General features: G+C 45.7%; 1 protein-coding gene and 1 pseudogene across 1 annotated transcript; one reads left to right on the forward strand and one right to left on the reverse strand.

Annotated features, from left to right (window-relative positions):
* Window positions 1-67: 67 nt before the first annotated feature.
* On the reverse strand, window positions 68-8,398 carry LOC117858393 (protoheme IX farnesyltransferase, mitochondrial). The gene is made up of 7 exons (XM_034741451.2): window positions 8,051-8,398; window positions 5,924-6,053; window positions 1,931-2,068; window positions 1,672-1,805; window positions 932-1,057; window positions 716-819; window positions 68-639 (listed from the first exon to the last, which is right to left on the reverse strand). The coding sequence occupies exons 1-7, from the start codon at window positions 8,320-8,322 to the stop codon at window positions 266-268; spliced, it is 1,278 nt and encodes a 425-aa protein (XP_034597342.1). The 5' UTR covers window positions 8,323-8,398; the 3' UTR covers window positions 68-265.
* Window positions 8,399-16,491: 8,093 nt separating this feature from the next.
* Window positions 16,492-23,588, forward strand: LOC117858346 (protein argonaute 16-like; annotated as a pseudogene).
* The last annotated feature ends 480 nt before the right edge of the window (window positions 23,589-24,068 follow it).

Raw genomic sequence — 24,068 nt, forward strand, 5'->3', positions numbered from 1 at the left:
CGCGTCATTAGTGTTAAACCAAATTTGGAAGAAAATAAAGCACAGGGTAACCGTGTTACTCGAGGCATCAGAAAGAGGATCAGCGGCACTTTTTTACATTCAGATGGGCCGCAAAGAGCTCACCCCCATAAAAATTATTCTATAATTTCAACAACAGATAGACCAAGGACCCCCTTGGCGGCAGAAAATTCATGTATGAAGCCAAAAATGCATGAACACATTGCTTCTACAGGTCCAGTGCTGCAGGAAGAACCAGAGAAGGTTTTCATGACTCGTATATGGGTACTGGTAAGAAAGGGAATGGAGCCACAGAAGCATAGGCGACTGGAGGGCGTGATTGCACACGAGAAGGTTTCCTGTCTTCGTGTTTCTGTCTCGCTCTTTCGTTGTCCTGCAGATCGGCCCTGTAAAGAACTCCACCGAGCTCACTTGTCTCAGCCAGGTTGTGCGCATTTTGTTTGTTAGGCAGCCGATGTAATAGAAGTCCAGCCATGAAGGCAGGGAGATACAGCAGGCTTCCATAGAACATTCTCCTTGCAGTTTTTGGACTTGGTTCCAGCACAAACGATAGAGCTCCAATGGTAAGGCCCATCGTTAGAAGTGATGCTTCAACACCGAACCACTCAGATGTGAGGCCCCCTGCATGTGGTAGTTTCATATAAGTAAGATCTCAAATCGAAATTAAAACCAGAAGCTTAATATGATTAATCCTCACAGTTGTATGCAAACAATCCCAAAGGCAGCATGTACAGACAATTTCTGAGCGATACCCACGCAGTTCTTTTACCAGTAGGGTCAGCAAAAGAAAACATACGGTACCTGCATCAAGCAGCCAGTCACATGTATGAAACAAACCATTACCAGAGTTTTCATCTAAACAAGACCCTTTGCAAATAAATCTGCTAGTAATGAACTGAGACAAGTGACCTACCCTCCAGCAAGGTAATCATTGCGACATAAGTATGCGAGCGCCATAAAATGGGGTATTTGCCAATAGTACAATGCGGCAGGGAGAATCATAGCATTTAGTGACAATTCAGTACAAGCTGCTGCCCACCTGTGCAGAAGAAGACAGTAAATTATGGCATCTTGTAAAAGATGTAGATAGTTCTACTGACACATTCAAACAGATAAAATAGGAGCACAACAACATATAACAACAAAATACTCTACAGCGGCCAATGTTACACATGCTCAAGTTTTGCACAAAACTTTGGCAAGAACTAATGTACAGTGTGGGGCGTTGTGGATGGGTGGATATTGATCAAGGATTGGTCCAAAGAGTGATTAAGGTCACTGTTTTGTACAGATTTTTTTGGAGTCATTCACATTCTGGACATCAAATTTAACGCAGTCATGATTTGCAGCTTGCCAAGTAAGAGATAGATTCTCAAGAGAGCATATCAAATGCAACTCTTACTTCACTCTACCCCTGTGTAGGCTCCAAGCACCCAAGAGAAACTAGTTCAGCTAGTAGGGGTTGTGTTTCATCCAGTTACAAGTTGGTTTGAAATCAAAATTTGACCGCTACTGAGAGAACCTTTCCTTGACCAATTACTGTGAATGCATTTGCCCTTCGATGCAGAAAATATGTTCAATTGAATTAATATAAATAGCTACTTTAAACTGCACTTCAGAATACCAGCAAACTATGTTCAGCAAGTAACATACCCCAGAAGTGGTGGAATGGCACCAACAACTGCTCCTACCCATGTATTAACTGGGTGTATTTGCTTCAATGGAGTATATACAAATGCGTACAGAACAAGATTAGAAGCTGCAAGCCCAGCTGCCAAGCCATTAGCCTGCACAAACCTTGCCAAATTTTGCATGTTTAGTTCCAGTTTCAGCTTTCTACCAACTTCTGTAGCTGCAATTTCAAAAGGAAGTATACATATACATATATAAAATACAAAGAGAAAGTACGAACCTTCCAGGCCAACAAAGCTGTTCCTGTAGCTCCAACACTCGTAGCCCACATAGCAGCATGTGCAGGACTAATGCGACCTGATGGCAAGGGCCGCCGCATTGTCCTTTTCATTTTAGCATCATTTTTTATCTCGAACACCTGAAAGTAGGTGTGAAATGATCAGAGAGAATACTGAGTTGTGTTGGATCAGTTAAAGTAACAACAGCAAAAGTTCACTGTCTCCATTATTGGCCCAAAATGATCTTTTCCATTCCACACACCCACAAAGGGGTTATTTGGGGTACATATAGGCCAACCATGGGTAGGTGGCTTAGAAGCTAAGCAAAGCATCTAAAGAGCATCTAAAGCAGTAATTGGTGATAAGGTGCACGTAGGCACAAATCACCCACGGGTACAAGTGCTCACAAGCACTACTAATACATTATTCTATCACCATCAGGACTTAACTCTAACATTCTCCCCCTATGTCCTGAATGGCAAACGAACCATCCCAAGTCTGGTTCGGAGTTCTTGGAACTTGACTCTTCCTGAGTGTTGATGTGGTTGCCTTGAGACTCCCTTCCTCCAAGCAGCCACTTCATGGAAGACAGGGTTTTTCGCTAGGGCTTGAGCGAACTTGCTATCCGGCATCCATCTGCATCGCAGCGCGCTAGGCCGCGTGTCCCTCAGCCTCAGCGAAGGAGCGAGACTCACTGTCGTCGCGCGTTAGGTGAAGCATGGCCTCGAGGTCGTGAGGCACCCGTCCCGGCACCGGCTGGTAGCCGAGAATGTGCGACATGGTGCGGTACCACAGTGGCTCGCCATCGCAGTACGTGTCGACGTGATCCTCGTCGTGAGGGAGCGGAGTGGCGAACTCCACCAAGCGGGGCTCATCGTGAGTCGGTGTTGACGAAGCAGTGCTCGGAGGAGTGGCCGTCGGTGCTGGAGTGTGTGGCGTGGCTGGCTGTGGTGGTAGCGATGGAGAGCTTGCCGCGCCCGGAGTACTCACCGGAGTCGGTGGAGGACTCACCTGTGCCAGTGAAGAGCTCGCCATAGTCGGTGGAAACCCGAGGACTGGGGTAGGCACGCTCGGCGAAGAAGAGTTGCCCACTCCCCCAACTCCCTGGAAATGGGCATAGTCGCTGTACGTCGAAGTTGAGCCGCCATCCACCATTTTGCCCCGCACCATCTCCTTAGTGCCGAGCTGTGCCACCTCCGCGTAGAGGTTGTTCTTCCCCCTATCCACCTTGGCGAGGAGGCAGCGGCGTCGATCCCAGATGCAGAGCACTCCACTGTCGATCTCCACGCGCGACCGTTCTCATCCAGTTGCCCAAGGCTAATGATCGAGTTCCTTAGCGCGGAAATGTAGTAGACACCGGTGAGGAGCCGGTGCTCGCCAGTCTTGGCGATGAGGACAACGGAGCCAACGCCCTTGATCTCCACAGCCAAAGAGTCGCCGAACTTGATGGAGCCGCGCATGTCGACGTTCAAGTCGGAGTACTCCCGAGGCCTGGTCATATCGTCACAGAGGGAGACGTGCGCACGGCTCATCGAGGTGGAGGAGAGCTGTCACGGCCGGTGCCACGTGAAGAAGCTTGATGGTCCTGTGAGCCAGGAACAGAGCCAGTTCCTCCTCCTCCTCCGCAACCTGTGCAACGTGGGCCTGACCGCGCCTCGGCTGGCGGCACTCCCTGGCCCAGTGGCCAGTCCTACCACGACAGTTGTGGCAGGTGTCGTCTCGTGCGGCCTCGCACTCGCCGATGGTGCCTCCTCGCGCCTTGGGCGCCTTGCGCGGCTTGCCACACTTGCGGCCGCCTGTCGAGAAACAAGACTCCCCCTGTTTCTGCTCCTTCTGGTGGGTGAGCCACCTCTTCTCGGTGAGGTCGAGCTGACCACCGATGATGATCTCCCCGCCAGAAGAAGGCTCGTCGCGGTCGTCGAACGCCTTGAGTCGCCCCGTCAGCTCCTCGATCAACAGTGCTGAGGTCGAGCAGCGTCTCGATGGAGATAGAGAGCTGCAAGTACTTCTTCGGAACAACCAGGAACTTCGCAACTGCTTTCTCCTTGTTGATCTCGTTGTCACCGTACCACTCCAACCGCTGCATCAGGCTGGAGAGGCGGAGGGCGAAGTCGTCGACGTCCTTGCCCAGCTTGAAAGCAAGATGATCCCACTCCTGCCGAAGCTTCTGCAGAGTGGACTTGCGGGCGCGGGCGCTGCCAACTCGGGCCGCAGCGATAGCATCCCAGGCGGCCTTGGCAGTCCTCTTCGCCGAGATGTTCGCCGCCATCTCCATCGGGACCACGGCGAGCAACGCCTCGAGCACTCGCCAGTCCTCATGGCTGTCGACGTCGCCGTACTGGACCGCGTCCCACATCTCCCGCACCTGGAGCTTCACCTTTATCACCGAGGACCACTCCATGTAGTTGGTCTTCGTCAACATCAGCCACTGCGTGCTGCCGACGGACTCCCGGATAATGGTCTTCACGACCCTCGGGGGTCGGTGCCTGGAGTCAAGGTTGCAGTCGGAGTCGGAGTCGAGGCCGGACTCGTGGACGGAGCTCCTCCTGCTCCGAGGACACCCGCTGTCCGCACCTCGACGCAGGTCCTAGACCCACTAGTCCACCACAGCGTTCCGCCGCCGGTCCGCCTCCTCCAGCTTGAGTCGGTCGCCCTGCGCCTCGGCACCGGCGCCCTGCACCGCGCGTCTCAGCTCCTCCCGGTCACGCCACGCCATCTCGCACGTCGCCTCCGCCTCCTCGTGCAGCCGGTCTGCCTTCAGGCGCCGCTGGGTAGCGGCCGATGCTGCCGCCTGTGCCTCCTCTGCGGCGAGGCAGGCTACCTCGGCTGCACGTGCCGCCGCGGTCCCTATGGCCGCTGTGCGCGCTGCCCGAGCATCAACCGCCACCCGCAACTTGGCGTCGCACAACATCGCCGCGCGCCACCGGTCCTCTTACCTCCCGACCTCCGCCCGCCGCCGCCGCCTCCTCCAGCCGCTCCTCCTCCTCGGCCGCCGCCCTACGGCGCCACACACTGCTTGTGGCCGAGTGGTGGGAAGAGGTACAGGAGGAACCCCTGGAGCTGGCCGGGAGTGCCGGCACCACGCTGGTTGGCGGTGGCACGCCGACCACCAGAGCCGCGGCGTCCGCAGGGCCCACACCCTGCGCGTCGGTGCCGCCCGCACCACCCACGACCGATGCTCTCCTGGAGCCAACCATGGGGAAGGTGAAGGAGAGGTGAAGGAAACCGTCAGGAAGAAGAGGAGCCAACGGCGGCGGCGCCCGCACGTCGCCGCCCATTCACCCGCACGCGCCACCGCCCTACCGCATGCTCCTCCTCCGCGAGCGCCGTTGATCCTAGCCGCCGCGCGCTGCCACCCGCTGCCTGCACACTGCCGCCCCTATAGCGCCTCCGCCCGCGTCCTCGCACGCGCCGCACCGCCGTCCGCACACCGCTCAATCCGCACCGGCCCACGCTCGATCCAGTCGGGAAGCGGTGGAGGAGACCCGTTGGCCGCCGGATTTGGGCCGGGAAGGTGCGCCACTGCCGCCGCCGAAGGTGGGCCCACCGGGGTATGGATGGGCACAGGAGAGAGATGGCTCCGGGTACGGGAGAGGGAAGAGAGGGTAGGTGAGAAAGATAGGCTCTGAATACCAATTGTTGGCCCAAAAGGATCTTTTCCATTCCACACACCCACAAAGAGCATCTAAGTAGATAAGAGCATCTAAAGCAGTAATTGGTGATAAGGTGCACGTAGGCACGAACCACCCACGGGTACAAGTGCTCACAGGAACTAAGTGCACACAAGCACTACTAATACATTATTCTATCACCATCATGACTTAACTCTAACATCCATACACCAACAACCATATTAAGCAGGGCTATCCATATAGCTACAAATCCAGATATGGCATAAATGTGTGGGAAAGAGGGCACATTAAGAAAACATTTGCTGAAGAGTCATGAAGAAATAAAGATTTGAATGCGTGCACATACAATGATTATTGATTTACCTGGTTGAGGGTATTTGCAGATGCTGCAACCATCATTGTACCAGCACATGTGCAACAAAGTCCGGCGATGTCCACGATGTTGCCACTACCAAGCACATAGCCAGCCCCCGAAGTTGCCACAACAAGAGCACTAAACACCATAAAAGTTTGGATGGATAATTAGATAAAGAAGTGCAAGGAAAGGAGAAATTGCTACTTCAGTCATCAGCTATAAGTGGTCTCAAAATGAAGAGACAAAATTGCATTCAGAATCACAATATTATCTGAACCTATTCTAAGTGAGGTACACACTACTACATAAAGATACACTATCTACAGATATTAGGTCACTATCTACAGATATTAGGGGCCAGTTTGGTAGGGCTCCAGCTCCTCCTAAAATGAGAAGGAGCCGGAGGAGCCACTTTTTTTGGCTCTGGCTTCTCCATATAAAATGGCTCCGGCTCCTCTAGTGCTCCAAGGGTGGAGCTGTTTTTGACCAAACTGTTTGGTAGGGCTTCAGCTGGAGCCGCAGGAGAAGCCAGAGCTGGAGCCCTACCAAACCGGCCCTAGGTGAACCAACAATTCTTGCACAAGTATAAAGGTGGTAAACTAAAAATTTTGACACCCCCATTCATGGCAAGTTAAAACTGAAAATCCCATGGCTCCCAAGGACCTAAATGTCCCAATGAATGGAAAATCCTCAGTTTCCAAGAAAAAATTATGAATAACCATATTTCTTAGCAAGATGAGGCTAATTACTCATAATGTCTGGACATAACATGGACAATCGCAGTTGTGCTTTCATTTAGTTTTGATTTACAGTCTCAATCCAACTTATATATCAAACATAAAAGGTGATAGTAACAACGTGCATGGAATATAGAGCACAGGGACGAACATAGCTGATGTTAGCAAGGTCTGTACACGGATTACAATTGCCAATTTGCCATTCAAGGCCATATATTGATTAAAAAAGGAGGATCTACACCACATGTGTGATACATAGCCAAAACAAAGAAACTCAACACATGGAACCAGAATGGTGAAGCAAATAATCCTTGGTTATAAAAAACTTTTTCAGGGAAATCACAAACATCTTGCCTGCCTGCCTGTCAGCCAAATATCTCAATTAGTAAAATGACATTCCATTTTCTTATTTCTGATAACTAGGATATATTATTCTGGTTTGATGTGCTGAGCTAGCTGGTTCAAACCAAGGACAATGACAAGTGTTCTGTGATTGAATTCTGAACCCCTGTCTCAATCCCATTTATACACTCTAACCAGAGAGGAGCTTCTGGTGTTCTAAGGGTGCAGTGGGCAGATCCAGATAAAGAACATTACAAAAGGTTTCTTTTTTCATTTCTAGAATCAGACATAGCAGAAGTTAGGTAATGCAATATGCACACTAATCAGCAGAAATTACATTTCGAGTAGAATTAAACATGAAAGCAATGTTCACAGCAAAAGTAAGAAGTGTCTTTTTTTCCTCTAAAGTTCCTACCATACTTAGAATAATTAAAGCCTGATATACTCAGGAAAAGGCATCACAATGGTTAAGTTTGCATACATAGGCACTAGCCAGCATCACTCAAAGCAGAATTCTCACTTAGCAACCAGTTTGTGTAAAACTGAGTATGGATTCTACATGGCATATACACGAATACATATAAAAGTTTTTGCTCAATTCTAATAAACCAAACTGTGCAACACGTGCCAAAGATAAATGTTTCTTCGAAAAAAGTGCATACAAAATTCAAAGTTCTACATTTTATAAGAATTCAACATAATTACCAAAGCATATACCCTTGAACTAGTATGATTCAATTTGAAGCGCCAAGGTAATGTTCACAAGGAAACAAAAACGAAAGTCCCATAGCCGAACTTGCGATTCTTGATCTCCTACAGTTGCATAGGGTGGTGGAGGGGTGGTAATGGATCATGGCCTTGGACCAGGTCGGCTCAAGAAATGGAAGTTGTAGGACTGGTTATACAATAAAATTGCATCGAGGGAAACAAAACCTATTTAAGGCACCTATGCCCAGCGACAACTCTAATTGCATGAAACGAAGGCATGTTTTTTTTTTCAATTTAAGAAACAGTATACGATAGATCCATGGTGAAGAGGGGGAGCAAAACGCGCACCTGAGGCGGGCTTTGGAGAGCTCCCAGTAGCACCTCCCGTAGTGCCGCAGCGCGTCGGAGACGGATCCGGCCTGCTGCGAAACGGATACAGCCGCCGCCGCCGCTGCTTCTTCAACGACGTTGTTCGCTGCTGCGGCGGAGGGTGCGGACGAGGAGGCACGCGTCGAGGCGATAAGAGCGAGCGACGCGACCGGGTGGTGGATGGGGTCAGGGAGGAGGCGAGAGCGTAGAGCCCTCGCGGCGTAGGCCGCGGTGGCGCCGCCCCTCCACATGGCGGCTACGGGCGGCGGCGCAGGCGGCGATGACGAAGCCCGATGCGATGGCCGGTGGGAACGGGAGAGCTGGGAGGAGAGAAGGCCAGAGAGCGAAATGGGCAAAAGATATGGGCCGGGCCAAACTTCGCCTGGGTTAATTGGGCCCGTTTGGCCGATCTTGGTGCAGCAAGCCGATTCAACACATGTTAGTCCGCTTTTTTCCGGCTTGATAGGAAAGCTTACGTGAAAAAATAATTTTAACAAAAGAATAAAATAAAATGACACATGTAATGCAATGTAAGGTGGAAAATAATATGATAGGATGGTGGTATAATAAAAAAAAAGTTAGCCTAAATAAATTAGCCACAAGTTTAGAATCAAAGGTGGTGATATGATTCATATTTCTCTCTAAAGAAACTAACAAAAAGAATGGGTTGCCTCCAAAAGCGTTTTAGTTATAGTCATGTAGCTAGACTCATCACCTTTCTCATGTTAATGTAGTAGCCACGGTCCTTTGTGCGAGAATTCAAAGTGTCCATGCAGCTCGATCTATATTTTCTAGTTTATCATGGTTCGCTTCTAATATCTCCATGTGTTGAATGTTGCCTACTGTGTCTTCATGTGCCAATGCTTCATAGTGTCATCTTCTAAATTTAATCATATACGCTCATTGGAAGCATTGCCGAAGCTCCTTTTCTTTGTCGTCATCTTCATCTCATGTATCTTGTTGTCATCGTCTTGTTGCAGCCTCTTCTTCACAGGTTTTCCCCTGCGTCCTGAACAGGACACATACTGAAATATAGCCTTATTGAAAAGTTTATAAAATTACCTTTCCAATAAGTGGTGGATCATCAAAAATGGAGTTCAAATGAGAGAGTTATGCCCGATTTATTTTAGCATTACGTGATGTCCAGAACTTATTTTAGGACGTGCGACATTTGATGATTTGACCATAACTGCATGTAGGAATCTCCGATTGTCTTGCTTATTGGAGCATAGATTTCATGGGACTTCTAACTATCCTAAAACATTATGTTGTTTACTTCTAAGATCGTGTAAAATATTGATGACAATAATAGCTTCTAGTCCATCAATCAGAGATACTGATGATCCTGATCTTGTTGTCTTTAGGGTATCATGTCACGCATCCTTCGGCTTCAAGGTCATCACCGTTGCTGTACTACTGAGTAACATCGTGGTAATGATGTGTCGTCTCCATAATTCTTACTTTTGCCGTATGATATGTCATCTCTAACTAAAATCACCCATTAAAAATCGCTTTTAAAATCTTTTTACCGCTGAGCTCCCGGAAATCAGAAATCTTCCCGGCGATTTCGCCGTCCCGGCACCCAAGCCGCCCTCCATCATTTTATCCGTGCCCGTAATTTCCGCCGCGTGCCGTCGCCAGACGCCGTGCGGGTGCTCCGACCGCGTGCCGCGAACGCCGTCGGTCCCTCTCCTTTTCTTCCTCTTTTTCCCCTCCCCTTTTCTTTTTCTTTTTCCTTTTTCCTTTCTTCCTCCTTTTTCTTTCTCCTTCCTCCTTCCTTCTTCTCTCTCCTCCCTCCTTCTTCTTCCTGGCGCACCGTACGTCGGCTCCTGGCGCCACTCCGTCTGAACCGGCCCCCCCCCCCCGCCATTACTCCGGCTGGCCCCTCCGACGCCCGACACCCCCCCTCAGCCGCCCGGCCCCGCGCGCACGCCCGCGCCGCCCGACCGGCCCGGCCCCGCGCACCCGGTGCGCCGCCGCCGGCCCCTACCTCTCCTCCGGTGCCGCCCGCCACACACCACCATTGTCGTGCCGCCTTCCCCCGCGACGCCCTCCTCCGACACCCGAGCCCCTACCGCCAGCCCGGCCCCCACCCCATGCCGCACACCGCCGGCTGCCCCTCGCCGGCCTATAAAAGGGCCGCTCGCCCGGCCTCCCTTGCCACACCACCACCACCCCAGCTCACCACCGCCGCCCGTGCGTTGCCGCCTCCCGCCGCCGCCCATGCGCCGTCGTCCGTCCGCCGCCGCCTCCCGCCTCCACCCGAGCGCCCGCCGCCACCTTAACCACCGTCGGTCGCCCTTCCCCCGCCTCCAATCCCTCACGGTAACATGCAAAATGGAACCCCATTCCATCCCTCCGCCGCCCCCGGCCCACGGCTCGCCGCCGGCGAGGTCTGGCCGACCGGCCGCCGCCGGTCAACCCCATCTCTCTCTCCCTCTCCAAGTTCCTGGAAAGGAAAATAAGAATGCTCCGGATTTTTTATCTGACCCCCACATTTTCCCAAATTACAAACAGGCCCTTCCACCACTCTCATAAACCTATTCGCAGATATGCCCCTCCACGTCCAAAAGTATTCACAAATAGGTCCCTGGTTTAGCGCAAATCAATCATAAACCTTCCTTTTAAGCTCCTAATTCATGTTTAACCCATCATTTCATGCGCCAAACTTCCTCCAATTGATCCCAAATTTTACCACGTACTCCTCCAGAATACTTTCGTCGATCCATATCCAAATTTCCTAAAAATAATCTTTCTACCTATTTTCCGTTCACGTTTTCTGTTCGGAGTTCACGGATAAAAACCGATTTCCTTTTTATTTATTTGTGTGCCCGTTTGTGTGTGCCGTAGATCGCGGATTGCCCGAGGAGGAGTTTGACCGCGAGCCCGAGCCCGAGGACCAACAGCACGAGCCGGAACTTTCGGAAGGCTTTGAAGACGGCAAGTCCAATCTCACCCTTTGATGCATATTTAATACCTAGTTTTTCAAACACAACCTATGGGCCCGTTTTACAAAATGCATATTATTTCATTGCAAGACATGGTTGGATAGCCACCCCTTGATTGTTATGAACATTCCTTGTTACCCTACGGTTGTCTCTAAATATGACTCGCTCTATTTGGTCGATAACCACCGCTAGAATGCTTAGGAAATTGCTACTTAATTACAATCATTATTACAATGGTGTATTCGGAAAATAAATGTGTGCGTGTGTGCAAGTGAGAAAAATGGCTTTCCGGGTTCAAAGGAAAAGGATGTGTAGACAGGATGGATGGGTATTCCTGGTGTGGGATGCCAGGGTGTTGTGCTCGTACCTTGGTGGTTGAGCAATGTCGGGAGATATCCATCTTGTCGTGGTTAAGGACCGAGTTGATGTGTCATCTTGCCTAATTCAACCATCGTGCAACCACTCGACCATTGTATGGGCAACGGCTTAGCATAAATCCCACTAGCTGAACTGATAGTCTTCAGGGGTGCTGGTGAGCAATGGGAGCCCATGGAAAAGGAGTAAGATCTTGGTGACTTAGGTCCCGGTTTCGGTCTCGTGGATGAGCCGTGAACCCCTAGGGTGCTTCCGTGAGGGCTAGCCAGTCTTAGCTAAGGTGGGTAATGGCTTTGTTAGGATCCGCACCGGCACTAAGGTGATCGTGCTGCGGTACCCTACTTGTGGGAAAACTGTACAGCCTCTGCAGAGTTAAAACCTATCCGGGTAGCCGTGTCCACGGCATTGGACGAGTTACGGCTTGGTCACATAACTAGTACTTGGGCATGGATGGTCACGGGTGCGTGTGTGTGTGTTGGGTTTTGGAAGTGTCCGGCAGTTGTGCCGTGAGCTATGACGGACGGGGAGTCCGATAGCAATAAAACTTGGATCCTTTGTGTAGGATCAACCCCACTCCATGTTCGGTTACCAAAGAAAAGCTTTACAAAAATTTGTTTGAAAACGAGCCTATGCATGTGTTGAAAATCTAGCTTTATTGCAAATAAACTCTAGCCTATCCTTGATCTATCCTGTGCATATAATTGCTTGTATCCCCCTCCGTGGATGGGGTTGGACTTGTTGAGTACATTCGTACTCACCCTTGCTTTGTAACTACAGAGGAAGACCTGGACTTCATTGCCGAAGACCTTGAGTAGAGGTTGTGTCCACACCCAACGCTGCCTGTGGTGTTGGCCTTTCTAAGATGCTGCTGCTGTCGTGTAGTCCCGAGTGCTGTCTTTTGGCAGTCGCTTGGTTAGCCGCTGTTGTTTATTTACTTCTTATCGCTGCGTGGCTTTCACGCCTACTCCCCCGGGAGTTGTACGGTAACTGAATTATCTATCGAATAAATGTGTTATCAGCCTCCTGGGACTGATCATTATATCACATTTAGTCTCTACTTATGTGGGGATGCTTCAGGTGGTATCAGAGCCGTCGTTGGCTGTAGGACGCGACCTTAGGACCGGATTAGCCCTTTTGACCAAAATAAAAGATTTATAAAATTTCTGCCTACATCTGCTCTATTGCAAAACTAATTTGTTCCCCGAATCTTTTCCAGATGGCCAAAGAAGGATGGGTTAACAACCACTGCCTGGAGGAGCCCGGTTTTCCCAGATTGTTGTTCGCTTGCATGGACCGCCTTGGAATCTATGAGCGTCCGGAGTACACCAGCAGGGAGTACGAGGACCGCGGAACCCCTCGATGTGAGATGATTATCTACATCAGGCGGAGTAGCCGCTACCCCGACATCCAGCCTTGGAATGTGACTGCCACCGGCTTCCGGCACAAGGATACCTATCAAGTGGCAGCTCGGAAGGCCCTCCGTTTCCTGTGCTAGATCTACGAAAGGCACATCGGCCGCACTCCGATGAAGTTCTACCCGCCTGTCAAGAAGAACTGCCCGGTATGGCTGGCTCGGGTGAGAACTTTGGAAGGACGTGGACAGCGCGAGGACGACCCCACTATACTCCACATGGCTGCCTACCTTCTCACCTTGGACGAGCTCTACGACGAGCAGGCTGCTAAGTTGAAGTAGCAGACTCGTAGGGTCGAGGACGCAGAGGTTATAGTGAGGAGGCTTCAAGTGAAGTTAGCCGCCGCCAAAGCTCGAGCCGCAACCGCCCGAAGCAATGAGGCCATTGCCGTTGAGGCTCTCAAGGAGGCCGAGGATCGGCACTCCAAGGAACTGAAGGATGCCCACCTCACCATTCGTGCCAGGAGGAGGATGGTGGCCATCGAGGACGAAGAGGCCCCTATCCTTGAAGAAATTCCCATCGCCCCAGGGTCCAGTAAACGGAAGAGCCTGGATGCCACCCCAGCGCCACCGCCTTCGGAAAGGAACTCCGAGGTGTCGGATGGAGAGGTGCCAGAAACCCCTCCAGCGGGCGGGACTCTGAAGGATGAAGTGCTGGCCCTCCTCATCCCGTTAGAAGACCACTCAGTCCAAGGAGAAGACTCGTCTCGTGAGTAGTATGCCCAGCCCAAAGTTGCCCAGGGAATGAAGCCGTCATGGTCCGCAGTTTAGAGTTGTACCCCCTTCAGTTGTGTTGCTGTAACCGGTCGTGTAGTACATGTTCTGGTCTTACCCCCAGAAGTGTTGTACCCCCCCTTGGCAAAATAAATAAAATCGCTTGTGTTTGTTGCTTGTTAGTCTGTGTGTTTGTCGACAGGAGGTGGATTCTGTCTCTTCGAAAATACGAATTAACCACCTTAAAGATCACTAAAACCCAAATCCTACTCACATAAAGTCTCACTCAATCTGCAGATGCTGCTTCAACTCAGGCGCTTTGGCTTGCCCGACTGCTCGGTGATCTCCTTGGTAGAGACACTAGAGCGGTGGAGCTCAGGGTGGACAGCAAGTCCGCTCTGGCCTTGGCAAAGAATCCCGTTTTCCATGAGCGGAGCAAGCACATCCGGGTGAGGTACCACTTCATTCGAGGTTGCTTGGAGGAAGGAAGTATCAAAGCGAGCTACATCAGCACCAAGGATCAGCTTGCGGACCTACTCACCAAGCCCCTTGGGAGGATCAAGTTCCTTGAGCTCTGTTCCTGGACCGGGATGGTCCAACGTTCGCACAAGACGATGCACAAGGCTTAGGGGGAGAATGCTGGATAAGTCTTGCAGTCCTTGTAGGGTTGCTGGTTGCTGTACTCTTGCTGCTAGTCCTTGGCAGTTAAGGATAGTGGGTACTGCTGGTCCTTGGCAGTTAAGGACATTGGGGCTGCAGCATATGCTTGCTGCAGCACCACTTTTGTTGACTACTTTTAGAGTAGGACAGTCCTAGGCATTTAGACTAGATAGGACAGCATCAAAAAGGCATCTTAGACTAGCATATGCCTTGATGCTTGGCTGGTTGGCTACTTGGCTAGCTATAAATATGTATCCCCAACCCTTGGTTGGACATGGCATTGTGGAAAGAAAACCTAGAAAATTGCCCCAACTCTTCCTAGTGCCATCCTCTCGATGAGAGTTACAGTTCAGATCCTAACACATTGAAGAAGAAGTATTAACTTACACAAAGTTTTTGATGCTTAAACTATAGCCCACGCTTACTCTCACACCCACCACATCATCCATCGATGGCCAACAATGTTCACTAAAGCCTGCAAACTTTCTTTATCAACCTCAATTTACCCACGTCACAGGTATCCCCCAATAGAATTTTGAACCAAATAGAAGCTCAACATTGCAACAGTAATCTATTAGGTCCAAACTTCAAAGTTGTGTTTTGGATTTCTGAAAATCAGCTTGCAGTTTTGCACCTCAGAGTCTCGGACTCTTGGGTTGGAGTTGGTGATAGTTTTGTAGTGTTAGTTTATGATTTACAATTTTTTTTACCTCTGTTCCAGCTTATACGTTGATTGGTTTGAAGTCACTGTGTTTATTAAGCTCATTCCTCCTCTATTTCCCCTCTAGCACTGCTTTGAGGTCGAGGCGTCAGTTGTTTCATTTCTTTTTTTTTCATCTCCCTTTCCTCTTCGTCATGTTTTGTTTCTGAAATTACAAATGTTTTTGCAATTTATGATGATGCGGAGGTAATACCACATCTGTTTGGCCACTGAGAACAGTGTTCTACCAAACACAACTTGTTTCTATTGAGTTAGACTTAGTTTTCTTATTTAGTGGTGTTTCCCAAAATTTACTTATGCACTTTGTGAGATATCTTGGGATGTGCTTTTATTGCTTTGGGCCTTGGCCTTTCTGGTTTTGTGGTGGACGGATATTTTGTTTACTTGTATATTTGCTTTTGATACTCTAGAGCCAAATGCATCTTTGCTCCCCTTTTTCTGAGTTTGAAAACAGTGTGCTAGACTCTGTTGTAGACATATTTTATTTGGATGGAGATTTGTAGTTTTTGTGCCATCTAGTTCTCTGTGTAAGCACATTCCTCTGAGTTTTTACAGTGTTTTAGCCAAATTTCTACACAAAATGGTCCCCAAATGTATATTGCCACTTGGCCTTTGGGCTTCTTTGCTAATGATCCCGCAGGAATCAATAGGCATTTGGGTTACCTTTTCGGTTTTCCTTTTTAAAATATGTACGCCCTTCTTGTTTATTGATTTATTGTTTTGTTTCCTTTTGCTTTCAAACAAAATGCCATAAGGTTACAGTTTCATGCATCAAACAACTTATTCTTCTTGCAAGAAAACTTTGGTAATATCTGCTCCTTTCACTTGAGCTTCTTTGTAGAAAGACAAAAACATACACTAAATGCTTGATTGATGTTATAAGCATATGTTTATTTACATTCCTCTCTTTGTTTTATTCTGTGTATTGGTTTGTATGTGTGATGTCTCTAGTAACAACTCGCATTTTCTGGTTGTCTTTTGCACCAATTGAGGATTGGTCAAGAGTCAAAGTGATGCAAGCTATGGCTAATTTAGTTGTCACTGTAGATTGTCTTGGTGGAATTAGTTGAAATGGATGCATATTGATGCAGAATACTCAAATGTTAATTTGTATTGTTGATTGTATTGTCTTAATTATATGGATAATTGTGCAGCATTTAAGTATTCTCTAGTAAATACCATGTGTTTCTTTTGTTTTTAGAGCCAGGCTCCATGTTTTGACGAGGATCTCCCCTAACAAAGTTTATTGTGTTTATGGAACATTACAATGTTTATTTTTGCAAAGATTTATTCCAATGGTTATCTATTGTTTCTTTGTCATATGGAACACGAGCATCTTACCTTATTCACATGCATTATTTGCATACCTTCATGTTTCATATGCTATTTCCTTCATCTTTCCATAAAATTAAATTCATCTTTCCATAAAATTAAATTCTGATGGCATCATTTTGCCTGATTTGTTTGCCTACATGTTTAATATCATTCTTCACAATACTCGCAAGGAAAACTCATCTATGTGTCTATGTGCTATTTCTTCTTCCTTTTTTCATTTTTTTATCTCTTACACTTGAATAACGATTTTCTTTGGATGCCTGATAGTATGGCTGCTAAAATGGCTGGAGCTGTCCAAGTGCTTAAGGATGACACTGTTAAACGCACACCGATGGCACGACCTAGCATTGGTCATGAAGGAAAGCCGATTAGGTTGTTGTCAAACCACTTCGCTGTGAAGCTTAGAGGAGTCGATGCTGTTTTCTACCAATATAGTGTAATGGACAATTCTGAAAATCTGTTTCTTGCTCATTTGTTTTATTCTGAAATTAATTTTGGTTACATTGTAGGTACAATTCTTCTGCTGTTCTGCATGTGTTACTTGCTCATATGTTTTATTTTGAAATCGCTTTTGGTTACATTGTAAGTCTCCATCACATCTGAGGATGATAAGGTAGTTGATGGTAAGGGTATTGGCCGAAAGGTCATTGATAAACTGTTGCAAACATACAGTTCTGAACTTGATGGGAAGGATTTTGCATATGATGGAGAGAAATGTTTATTTACTGTGGGGCTACTTCCACAGAATAACTTTGAATTCACTGTTATCTTGGAAGAAACATCTTCAAGGTACCTGCACTTTTAGTTCTAGTAACTTTGCAAACTGATATGGTATAAAGTGAAAATGTATGAGTGTTGTTTGATTATCCTGCTTAGTTTATTTACACACTTTCCATATATGCATATCTTGCATTGCTACTAGCTACCATCATTCTAAATTTTACTTCAATTTTTTATATTTTCAATTGGAATTTCAGTTCAGAGTTATGTAAAAGTGAACCATCTATAGACATCTTGTTTTTGTTAATATATATAGAGAGAGATATACATTTTCTTTCCCTTTTCTCTTTTTGGCCCATGTAGGCCTCATGGCCCATTTGGTCCATACAATGTATATGTGTAACCCTAGTCAATGCAATGGATAAGCTTCTGGTCATTCTTCCCTAACACTTTTATCTATGTGACCATGTGGGACTAGGTTTTCATTCACGCTGTCTTGTACACTGAAATAATGGTATTGCAAAAAAAGGAGATATTTTAGTACTAGGTTCCTTGCTAACTCTGTTTTGTCCAGCATGTTGGCCTAGAAATCCTTGCCCCACAGCTCACTGAGGTCTCCTTCGATGATTGGTGGAGAATGGTGGAGAGTGCGGTGGGTGGTGAAATGAGAAAAGGTTAAACTCCCTGATCATTCTGGGGGCCTGGACCATTTGGAAGCACCGCAATGATTGTGTTTTCAACAGCGCTACCCCAAACATCACAACAGCCCTGATGTTGGCTAAGGATGAAGCCAACTTGTGGAGTATGGCAGGAGCTAAAGGGATCACCTTGCTCACTGCCCGGGGAGTAGGTTAATTCCCTGGTTTAGTGGTCAGGTCCTTGAGTTTTTTAAGGCAATTAGGTGTTTTCAGTGACCTTTTTGAGTGAGTGTGTGTGTGTGGGGGTGGGTGGGTGGGTGTGTGAGCGCGTCTGTGGGGGTGAGTCTATGAGTCTATGTATGACTCTTCTTCTACTATTAATACAATGGTACGCGGTTCTCCTGCGTGTTCGAGAAAAAACTCTGTTTTGTAAATTCAATTGTTTGTAGTACAAAAGATAAAGAGACTATTGAACTCCTTGTGTTGAAGAAAGTATAGTGTGGTCTGTCATTATGCTGGAAAAGAAATTGAACATCAACAGAGATATAATACCTTTTGATATGCTGAAGTAGTCTATAGGTACTGCGATGAAGAAACCCCAATAGGCAAACTTATATGAATATGTACTCAATTCATCTGTCTTCAGGGCTGTTGGTGGAAGCCCAGGGCATGGAAGCCTTAGTCAAGCTGACAAAAAGCGAGTAAAGCGATCACATCTTGCAAAAAAAATTCATTGTGACCATAAGTTATGCAGCAAAGATTCCTCTAAAGTCAGTTGCTTTGGCACTTCAAGGAAGTGAGTCAGAACATGCTCAGGATGCTCTGAGAGTCCTTGACATTGTTTTAAGGCAACAGCAGGCTAAGCGGTATGCTATTTCTTTTGTCATCACAATAACATATTTTGCTATTTTTATTTGTCTGTTTGGTTACCACATGTGTCTGTTGTTTCTTGTATACAGAGGTTGTCTACTTGTTAGGCAGTCATTTTTCAGTGATGACAGTCGAAACCTTGTTGATTTAACTGGTGGAGTTAGTGGCTGTCGTGGACTCCACTCTAGTTTCCGCACTAGAATGGGTGGTCTTTCATTAAACATGGGTATGCATTTGGATACATGTACTTGATTTTTTATTCAAATTGTTAATGTTGATACCATTATTTTTTGGTTACACAGATGTTTCAACCACCATGATTGTGACTCCTGGACCAGTTATTGATTTTCTCCTCACAAATCAAAATGTCAGAGGCATCGGGGATATTGACTGGCCCAGGGTACCTGGAATAAAAATAACTTGTCCTGGAATCCTAACTTATTTCCTTTCTAAAGAACAGAGCTTGAAGTAGTCTTATTAACTTGTACCTATTAATGACACAGGCCAAGAAAATGCTTAAAAACCTGAGAGTTAAAGCTAAGCACAATAACATGGAGTTCAAGATCATTGGCCTTAGCGATCAACCATGCTCCAGACAGACGTATGTCTCTATTCTTGTGATGTGCTTTCTATACTGTTCCATTTATTTGCTGATTATGAAATATATTATGCACAGATTCCCAATGAAAGTTCGAAATGGAAGCATTGAAGTTCAAACTATGGATATTACTGTTCAGGATTATTTTAAGTCCAAGCAGGTTGAATTAACGCTGCCTTATCTGCCATGCCTTGATGTTGGAAAACCAAAACGTCCTAATTATCTCCCAATTGAGGTTGCAGCCCTGTTTTTGTTTAAGTCTCTACTGTCGTCTGGTTATCATAGTTCTGATTGCACATGATATTCAAGTCGGTGATGTTATATTTCCTTTATGCAGCTATGCCACATGGTATCACTTCAACGCTATACGAAGGCACTGTCTTCTCAACAAAGAGCAACTTTGGTTGAAAAGTCACGACAGAAGCCTCAAGATAGAATGCGAGTTGTTACAGATGTGGGTTACTAAATTCGTTCGATGTTATTGCTTCTCCCAGCCTTTTCCCCTTGAACTTAACTCAGCTATAATTTACAGGCTGTAAAAAGTAATAGGTATGATGATGATCCAATCTTATCTTCTTGTGGTACTGAAATTGAGAAACATCTTACTCGTGTTGATGGTCGTGTTCTCTCTGCACCAACGGTTAGCCTATTTTTTCCCTTTTTTTTCATTGTATGATGTTCATATATAAGTAATGTTTTATAATTTTTTGAATATGCTATTCAGCTGGTTGTGGGGAACAGTGAAGACTGCATCCCGAACAGGGGCAGGTGGAACTACAATAACAAGGTTGTTACCGAGCTACTTGCAAGAGAACACATTTACCTGGAACATTTGTGCTGAACTTTCTTTCTTTTTAAACAATCGCAGAGGCTATTGGATCCTGTCAAGATTGAGCGTTGGGCTATCGTTAATTTCTCTGCTTGTTGTGACATGAGCAGAATCTCAAGAGAGTTGATAAACTGTGGACGAAGCAAAGGCATTGTAAGTCTTATGTGGTAGTTTATTTTCTACCACTATGGCATGTTTGGTTTTGAGGGATGGGATGGTCATGGATCATCTGAACCTAACCACCTTCCTTTGTTTTGAGGAATGGAATATGTTGCTCCATGACCACCTCATCTCTCACAAATCAACGATTAGTGTAACATGAGGAATGGTGGGATCCAACCAAAATCGATGGGATGACCCCATGACGTACCACACCATACTAGATAGGTTTTTTTTGGGTGAAACACATATATTATATATCAGTTAAAACAAAGTACAGATTTGAGAATTTCTTCTCATATTACAAGGTTGTAGCTTCCTAGTTACTGATCACCCAAACCAAACACCTCATAAAGGTTTGAAAATATTTAACATTTTGTGATGCTGTGCTTTGACCATAAAAGTTATCCCTTGTTTTGCATAGTTTATTGAACGTCCTCACACATTGGTGGATGAGGACAGTCAATCCAGGAGATGTTCACCTGTTGAAAGGGTTGAAAGGATGTTCGAAAAAGTCAAAACAAGCCTTCCTGGTCCTCCTGAATTTCTGTTGTGTGTTTTACCAGAGAGGAAGAATTGTGATATTTATGGTAATATATGATACACGGTTACTGTTTCTATGCTACCATGTAAACTTTTTGTAGCTAAACTTAATATGCTTTGAAGGGCCATGGAAGAAGAAAAATCTTCATGAAATGGGTATTGTCACTCAATGCATTGCTTCCAGTAATAAGATGAATGATCAATATTTCACCAATGTTCTTCTAAAAATTAATGCTAATGTAAAATTTCATCGCTCTATCTGATTTTGCAGCTGTGCCTTGTTTGAAGAAACCACCTCTCATTGATGTGCATACTTTCTTGACTAATATGACTTTTCTTGTTGACTAGCTCGGTGGAATGAATTCTAAATTGGCATTGGAACATCGCCAGATGATACCAGTTGTGACTCAGATACCCACATTAATTCTTGGATGGATGTTTCACATGGTTCTCCAGGTCGAGCAGATATACCATCAATTGCCGCGGTGTGTCTTGTTCTCTCTTGCTTTACTTGCAGCGAGTGAAGATTGATTTTCACATTAACTTTTCAATGTTTTCATATACCTTATATGCAGTTCCATAGTTCAAATGAATAGCAAGCTCAATAAGTTGCACCGTTTTTAGGAGAACATTAATGAATTTATTGCACATTCTATTCTGGAAATCTACAAGCAGTGTTGCATGCTGGTTTGATATTTATTTCACTGTGATATTTATAATAAAGTTTACTCTGCAGGTTGTTGGATCTAGATGCTGGCCACTGATATCACGGTACAGAGCATCTGTCCGGACCCAATCTCCAAAGGTAGAGATGATTGATTCTCTGTTTAAGCCGCTGTATGATGGGAAGGATGACGGCATAATGAGGTGATTTAAATTAACATCTTCTCAGTTTTCTATGTGTTCTTCTAGTTGTACCTCATGGTATCTGCATGTTATATGAAGTTATTGTGCTCACAAAGTGGCCTTTGGTCTGTTAAAAAAAACAATAGGTGGGCCCTATTATATTACCTTTTTCTACTTCCGCATTGCATTGCAGGGAACTTCTACTGGACTTCTACCAGACCAGTCAACAAAGAAAGCCTAAGCAGATAATTATCTTCAGGTGTGTATTGATTTAATTGTTCTTTTCAGTTATGCCTATGATTTTTTATACATTTAATAAGCAAAGCTGCAATGAATGTGTACTGCCTAATGTTTTATCCAACTCTAGTGATTTGCTTTCTTGAATTAAGAATTATCATTATTTTTACTGGCAAATGGTCTTTCCATGCTAATTTGATTTTTTTACTTCACAATAATGAATGTTGGTATTGTAAGAGAAAGTTTGGTGCTACAGAACTTTACCAGTCTTAAACTAGGAAAGTTCAAATATTCATACTGCTGATTATGTTTCTATATTGTCATTGGTACCTTTTTCTAATAAGAAAATCTGTAGTTTCTTACCATATTTTCTTAAAATTGACTGCATTTTTTATTTAAATGTGAGCTCCTCTGTCTTTGTTAAAGGATGAATAGTCCAGGATTGACTTCACTTTGCGTGAAATGCATCACAAGTATCCATATTGTTTTTGCCAGTAAGAATGGTTTCTGAATACTCAGTTGATGTTCTTTGATTTTTGGGAGGATTGAAGTTGTTATGCTTGCTTAACTCAATGTTACATTTTAAGTAATTTCATACAATGATGGTTAATTAGATAATATATGTTCCTTTGTCTTTATTTTTTGTGGAAGAGTGCCTTTGCGGTTCCTTCCTTTCCTGTCTTGAACACGTTGGAGAGCCCCGCGAAACTGTACTAGAGAAAGCATCCTTCCTGTACTGCTTTACTTTATTTTTCCTGGATGATGAACTGGGCACTCACTGTGGTGTTGTGAATTTTCCAGTGTTTCTGCCATGAGTTTTCTGTGTCCACAGTATTGATGAGTTCTTATTCTTATGGTCTACGTATGCAGGGATGGTGTGAGCGAGTCTCAATTTAGCCAAGTACTGAACATTGAGCTTAATCAAATCATAAAGGTGACATTCAGTTTACCTGGGAATTCCTTGACTTTCTGGCATCCTTTTCTAACAAGAGCTCGACAATACAGGCTTATCAGAGTATGGGACAGGGGTATCTTCCGAAGTTCACAGTGATCATTGCTCAAAAGAATCACCACTCAAAACTCTTCCAAGCTGATTCGCCAGACAACGTTCCACCTGGTAAGCTCCCCTGTCCCACTTAATACTGCTAAAGATACTTGCCACTTAAACAGCTTGAGCAACTGGCACTTTTGCTTTGCATCAGGGACTGTCGTAGACTCTGGTATTGTTCATCCAAGGCAGTATGATTTTTACATGTGTGCTCATGCTGGACCAATTGTAAGTTCTCCTAGCACAGTTTTGGATTTTGGTTGGCCATGCTTGTCAGTCGTTAGTTTATTAACCTGAATAACTTGACTGCATGTGTTGCTCTTACAGGGTACCTCAAGACCCACCCACTACCATGTGTTGCTCGATGAGATTGGCTTCTCAGCAGATAATCTCCAGAAGCTAGTTCTTTCACTTTCATATGTGTAAGCACATCTGTTTACGTATTTCTTACTCTTTTGTGCTAGAGCTGGGAGGATGCCAACATATTTATGCTTGTGCAGGTATCAGAGGAGCACCACTGCAATTTCTGTTGGTATGGATAACTACTTTATTGCAGTTTGCTTCCTCTATTTGAAGATATTAACTCTTTGTTGTGTGTTTGCCTTTGTACTGTTTCTTCTTTCTGTTTTTAAGATATTACTTGCTGTTTGATTATTGCTGTTTTAATTTCTTCAGTGGCACCTATCTGTTACGCCCACCTAGCAGCAGCTCAGATGGGGCAGTTCATGAAATTCGAAGAGTTCGCTGATACCTCATCAGGCAGTGGTGTCAATTCGTCGTCATCAGCAGCAATCCCAGAATTGCCGCGGCTTCATGCTGATGTCTGCAGTTCCATGTTCTTCTGTTGAGGTGATCTTGGTTGACCATTGTGTGGCAGGGCTAACTCTTTGTGAAGGAACCTGATATGATGGGTACACAGCAGGGTAACCGTTTTGTGAAGAAACCTAGTACTCCGTAGGTTGGTAGTTACTGTGTCGTGAATGGATGTCGGCTGTAATCTCTGGAGAGCAGTCTTCGGGTCTTTTTCGAATGGTATAGTGTGGATCCTTTGGTATAGCTTCCAGATTTTAGGGGTGTTATAAGATAGTAGGAGCATTTTGTTGACATAATGGAGGTTCGTGGATTTTAGCACTGGGGCATGCCTGTAAACCTGTACGTTTGAATCTGCAGATTTGATCAAGTTTATATAAAATATAACATGTACAGTATCAAATTTGTTTTATTGGATTCACCACAGAATATATTTTGATAGTGCATATAATTGGTAAGTCTAGATGTTATGTTATTGTATAAACTTCATTGAAGTTAAAATTTATCTTTTTTCTCTCCACACACAAGCAGAATC

The sequence above is a fragment of the Setaria viridis genome, chromosome 5 (genome assembly GCF_005286985.2).
Source record: "Setaria viridis chromosome 5, Setaria_viridis_v4.0, whole genome shotgun sequence".
Taxonomy (NCBI): Eukaryota; Viridiplantae; Streptophyta; class Magnoliopsida; order Poales; family Poaceae; genus Setaria; species Setaria viridis.